The sequence below is a fragment of the Gekko japonicus genome, unplaced genomic scaffold (assembly GCF_001447785.1).
Source record: "Gekko japonicus isolate JY-2015 unplaced genomic scaffold, Gekko_japonicus_V1.1 scaffold603, whole genome shotgun sequence".
Lineage (NCBI taxonomy): Eukaryota > Metazoa > Chordata > Lepidosauria > Squamata > Gekkonidae > Gekko > Gekko japonicus.
Window position 1 is genome coordinate 110,536 of NW_015169192.1, and position 5,850 is coordinate 116,385.

Consider the following 5,850-nt stretch of genomic DNA (forward strand, 5'->3'; position numbering starts at 1 on the left):
GAAAGGATTGGCTCCAGGCAAGCAGGTAGGGAAGACTTTGTAAACTGGACTGAGAATGTGTTGTTTCATTTTTCAGGTTACCGGTCTGCATTCACAGGCAGACTAATGATTATTTTGTTTTGTTTACTGGTTAATTTTGTGCGATGCAAATAACTTTAGAAATTATTTTGGGTGACAGCAACAGAGGTATATCTCTGATGTAATGGCAAATAAGAGTTTGCCACTATATGAGCAAGCTGTGGGAGACCTTCCATCTCCCTACCTCTTTTTTATCTTGATCATAGCCACTTAACCAAAGCCTTATATTAAAAACACAAACATTTTCCTGTTCGATGTGAAATTCCAAACAAGGATCAAGCTGGTTTTGAAATACAGGTTTGCAGGTAAGAGTGCAAACATCAGTTTAGGGGTTGGATATAAAAGGACACTATGATTTACTGTAAAAGTCTTTGATTAGATTGTTTTTTTGGGGGGTGAGAGCCTGAAGGTCCTCTTTAGTTCATTCACATAGCAACAAACCAAGAGAAGGGAACATCAAAAGAGGGTTTAACGTCTTTCCTGGTTTAATTTATTAATGTCTTTCCTGGTTTACCTTGGCATTAAATTATATTTACATTGTTTTTAACTGCAATATTTGTATGCTGCCCTGGAGGCCCAATTTTAAATCTAACAGAAGGATTAATTTTTTCAAATAATAAAAAAATACTGCATCTAATGTACATTAACAAAATTTATTTTGCAGGAGTTAGGGGACAGAGAAAGCAAGTAAAGAAAAATATATAATTCAAGCAACACAATAATCATTTAAATTTCTAACCAAATTGGTGAAGATGGTTTCAAAAAATTTGCAGGCACCTGATGTCTCAGAAAGTGAGAGCCAGCCAGGTAGGCCTTCTAGTTAGTGTAAACAATCTACTGACTCTCCCCAGTCTTGGATCAACTGATCTTGCATTTAATCCCATCCCCAAACCTACATCTCTCTTTTCTCTACCCCTTCCATATACCTACATTTTCAAGTTAAAAAAATAAGAGAACTAAAGCCAAATGTTGTGAAAATTTAGAAGTTACAGAAAGATACGAGCAGAAGAGCATTAGAAGCCAACATGATACAGATACAACATGAACAAATCAAGCAAGAACAAGGAAATAAAACCACATATGAAAACATAAAAATGTATAAACCTCCTTGAGTAACCACTGTGATTATGGAATTCTTACATGCAGTTCAGTTGTTGTCACATTTTAATTTTTGTTGCTGCCCTGCTTAAGGGATTCCCCAGAGTCCCCTCTAGGACATTATATTCTGTCACTGTATGCACCGCCAGTTCCTGTGTCACTTAAACCAGGCCTTTCATGAATAGCTACAATTTCTGTACTTTGGTGTGTAGACTGCTAGAACTCAAGACAGCTTAAGCTCTGCACTCAGGGCATGGTCACTTACACACAAGTAGTTTGCCCTTGTATGGGTGCCATACGTGGAAGAGAAGTCTGACTGTATGTGGAAAACAACCATACTAGAACCTTACAAAAAGCAGCTGCTAAGACATTCATTAGTAGAGAAAATCAACAGCCATTTTCTATGTATTGATTTACTTTTCTCCCCAATGAGGACCCAAAGTAGCTTACATCATTCCCCTCACCTTCATTTTATCCTCACAACAACCGTGTGAGGAAGGTTAGGCTGCAAATGTGTGACTGGCTCAAGTTACTCAGCTAGCTTCCACGGCAGAGTGGGGATTCCAATCTGAGTCTTCCAGATCTTAGTCTAACACTCCAAACATTACACACTGGTTTGAAAAAATGGAAGCAGATTGTATCGCTTATACAAATATGTCTTCTCAACACGTCTAGATAGGATAATGCACAGCACTAAGAACCAAAAACTGCAGCTAGTAAGCAGTGTTCCCTCTAAGCTGAGTTAGTGTGAGCTAGCTCACAGCTTTTAGCCTCTGACTCACACATTTATTTATTTATTACATTTATACCCCGCCCTCCCAGCCATGGTTGGCTCAGCTCTGTCTTAGCTCAGGAAGAATAGCTCCAGAGCAAACTAATTTATGCAGTAGCCAAATCACTCACTCACAACTTTAATTACAGTAGCTCACAAAGTAGAATTTTTGCTCACAAGACTCCATAGCTTAGAGAGAGCATTGCTAGTAAGTTGTTTTCAGGACAGATCTGGATGGTGTTTAGCAAATAAAATATATTGTGGATAAAAGAAAACAGAGAATAAGTTATCCCCTTCACTGGGAAGGCAAGAGTCTTATTTTTTAGATACCATAACTTAAAAAGCATTCTTTTACCGCTTTTTTCTGAATAATTAAAAAATAATTAAAAACAAGACAATGGTCAGAATACTGCATTTGGCTGTGGGAGATTTGGGTTTAGATTGCTGCTTGGCATAATGCATACTGTATGGCTTTGGACAAGTCACTCTCTCTGTTTAATGTTACCTCATACTGTTTGACAAGGAGACACTGGCAAGATTTACACACAGTGACAAACCAAGGTTTGTTGTTATGAGAAAAAACCTGTGGAATCCTAGGGCTTATGCATTCCTTCTTCCGCACACATGGCTAGAAACCTCGGAAGGTGGAGGGGGGCGTCTTTTTGTCTTCTTCCTGTCCTGGGCCATCTGCAGATGTCTCCTGGAAGGGAAGGGAGATCCCTCTTTCTTCTGTTTTTTCTTTATTTGGTACTTTGTACTGCCTCTGGCTTGGAGCAGGAGCTCCAGACATCCTACCGAGCACAAGGTTATGCAAGAACTGGAGAGGTCACCCTAGGCCCCTCCAATAGGAGCCACACAATAAAGAAATTTGCATAGCCTATCCGAGCGAGCAGAGGCGTGACCTAACCACTTCCTGGATGACTTCCCCCACTGAAGTAGGACAGATAACTTCACAGCAAACCAAACTGTGGTTTCTTCTCTGTCAAAACTTGGATTTCAAACTGGTTCAAAGGGAAAGTGGAAATGTTTAATTTCCTAACCACACCTTAGGGGAGGGGCAAATGCAAGAATTCCACAGGTTTGTTCTCATAACAAAGGTTTATTAGTGTGAATTTTACCACAATGCTCTGAGATGGTAAAAAAGCAAGGAAATATGAAATAAGGCAAACAATGTTAAACATTCAAGAAAAAGCTAATAAAAGATACAAGTATACTATTTGCATTAATACATTTGCAAATTCAAGTAACCTTTCCACAGCTCTGCTATGTATGTTTTAACTGGTAAATTTCCAAACTTCCCATACATTCCAGAATGTATTTGTCCACCTAATATATAGCTTAATGTGAAATCTGACATCCCAGTTCACAATCAAGATGCTTCCTACATTTTGCAGGATATACAGCTTTCAATACAAACAGGAACTGGTTTCCTTTTCTCTCTCATCATTGGTTGTAGTTGTGACACACTGGTACTGGGTAGAACAAAAACATTCCCACCCACCCCACTACAAATAATTATTTAAGAAAACACGCTCACACAGCAAGCTGGATTTTAAAGTATGACCAAGTTACCGTGTAGCCTGTGATATTTAACATTCAACATAATTATCCACACTCAAGTTTTGAAAACTATGCTTTGTGGGACATTTGGTAAGTCTGAACTCTCAAATTCTACTGAAGATCAGAAACAATTTGTTTTGAGAAAATACCAAATGCAAGAGCACACAGTGCTATAAGCTCTTCCAAAGAGCTTGGGTGCATACTTTCAGATTAATTTTTGTTGACCAGCTCTTCGGTGCATGTGACAGAATTAGAGAAAAATTAAAGTAATTGGAGGGTGACATACTGGATTCAGATGACAAACCCAAGTGGAATCAGAAGCTTTTGATCCATAAACAGAGCTAGACGTAAACTGATCAAGGAAAGGAAAATCTCAAAAGCAAAGCCTGCTTCGCTGCTAGCGAGTCTTTGTGCTTTCTTTTTTTAAAAAGAGCTTAATGTCATTACATATGTGCCAAATATATTAGCAAATCACTGGAAAAATCAAGCCCGCCCCCCCAGATCTGCTTCAGAGACTAGCTGTGAGTAAAATCTGTAGCAGCCAAAACGACAAGCATTTCCCTTCTTAAAATCCATCTATGTGTTTTCTTCAATTACATGTTTTGAACCACTGCAGTGTCCTATGATGATACACAGAGTTCTGCAGCACTATGTTACCTCCCCAAAACTCCCAACCAGTGTTCCCTCTAAGCTGAGTTAGTGTGAGCTAGCTCACAGTTTTTTAGCCTCCAGCTCACACATTTTTCTCTTAGCTTAGGAAGGAGGGCTCCAGAGCAAACTAATTCATGCAGGAGCCAAATCGCTCACTCACAGTTTTAATGCCAGTAGCTCACAAAGTAGAATTTTTGCACACAAGACTCCACAGCTTACAGGGAACATTGCTCCCAACCCCTCTTCCAACTGGGACTCCATCTAACAATGGAAAGTGAAGTCTATATTTAATGTCAAAGGAACAGTACCCATTGTATTAATAACAAAATTGTTTCCATGCTGGAGCAAATTGATCACACACATACACACTACATCACAGAAAAATTGTCAATATCTTTCAATCCCTTCCAGTGTTTGTAACAAGTTACGGCACCTCCTTTAAAAGAACTACTCTAGGCTAGAGAATATTTGAGTCAAAGGACAAAATGGGGTTGTTTAGTGTTTAACATAAATAACCCTAAAGGTTCATTATGAAAAAAATTAGGCCACAAGCCTTCAAAAAATATTCCAGAGCCAACCACTTCTCCTAAGGTAGGCACAGACACTTTATATAAACATACAAGATGCAAACTGCAGCTTCACAATCACACCCGAAACCTTCACTTCAACAATGACCTGTGCCCTTTAGTCACCTCCTTGCACACACAGTTCAGCAAGTTAAAAGTGGTGAAAAGGTAGAAATATTTCTAATGTATCTAAAATCTGAACCTTTTGTCCAAAGTTATCTTCCAAAAATACCTTTAAAGCAGCCCCCCATGTTCTGTCAGGTATGATTTGCTTGCCACTGCATACAATGATTCCTAGAGACCACATTTTAACACCAATGCAGTTGAAAGGAAAAACTTCTCACCCAGTGTTCAATAAAAGTTGACACGCCAAGTTCTAACAATGACAGCAAGCTACAAACCCCTGGTATCATTATCCAAATGCCACCAAATGTGTTTTCTCACCAGAGCCCACAGACTTCTCACCTGCATGCCAGGCACCTGCACTGCTACAGGTGAATGGGCCATGGTGGCCTCAATCCCGCCCCCCTTCCTTGGTGTGTGTTCTCTTTCTTCTTCCTCCTCCTGCTGTTGGTGCTGCTTTAGGGGAAAGAACACTGGGAGGGCTTCAGGGAGACCTGCAAGGACAGGGGGGGGGGAGCGGAGAAGAAGAAAAAATGCTGCATCAAACACTTTAACTCAGTGGGGGGGGGATTACAGGAGAAATCCTGCAGCCCCCAACCCTCCGCACATCTGGATCCGTCCTTTACCCTCCTGCCCTTTCCCTCACCCTCTAGGCTTCCTTTCTTAGCCCTCCCCCTCATTTTAGCTTCCATCCACCAGCACAAGCCATTCTTCTACCCACCCAATACAGGTCGACCTCTTTCCTCCCTTACCTCCACCACTCGCCCTACTGGCCGCTTTAGGCTCCCGCCTCGGACACGGACACTTTCCCCCTCATCCCTTCCCACCCCCCATTCTCTCTAACCACTCTGCCCTAGAGAGCCCCCGGTTTCCACAAGCCCCTCTCAGTCCCCACATCCTCTCCCTTCCCCCACGCCACTATCCACTCACACTCCCCCCCCCCCCCAAGGCCCCGCCCGAGGGGTTTTCCCCGGGGGGGGGGGGGGGAAGGGGCGCAGAACC

The 5,850-nt window shown here is 41.4% G+C and overlaps 1 protein-coding gene across 1 annotated transcript in view; it reads right to left on the reverse strand.

The window, feature by feature from the left end:
- The window catches only part of STK26 (serine/threonine protein kinase 26), a 48,047-nt gene that overhangs the window by 41,672 nt on the left and 525 nt on the right, over window positions 1-5,850 (reverse strand). The window contains exon 2 of the mRNA XM_015416253.1: window positions 5,191-5,342. Within this exon, the coding sequence (XP_015271739.1) occupies window positions 5,191-5,232 (42 nt within the window). The 5' untranslated portion in view covers window positions 5,233-5,342. The remainder of the gene's footprint in view (window positions 1-5,190; window positions 5,343-5,850) is intronic.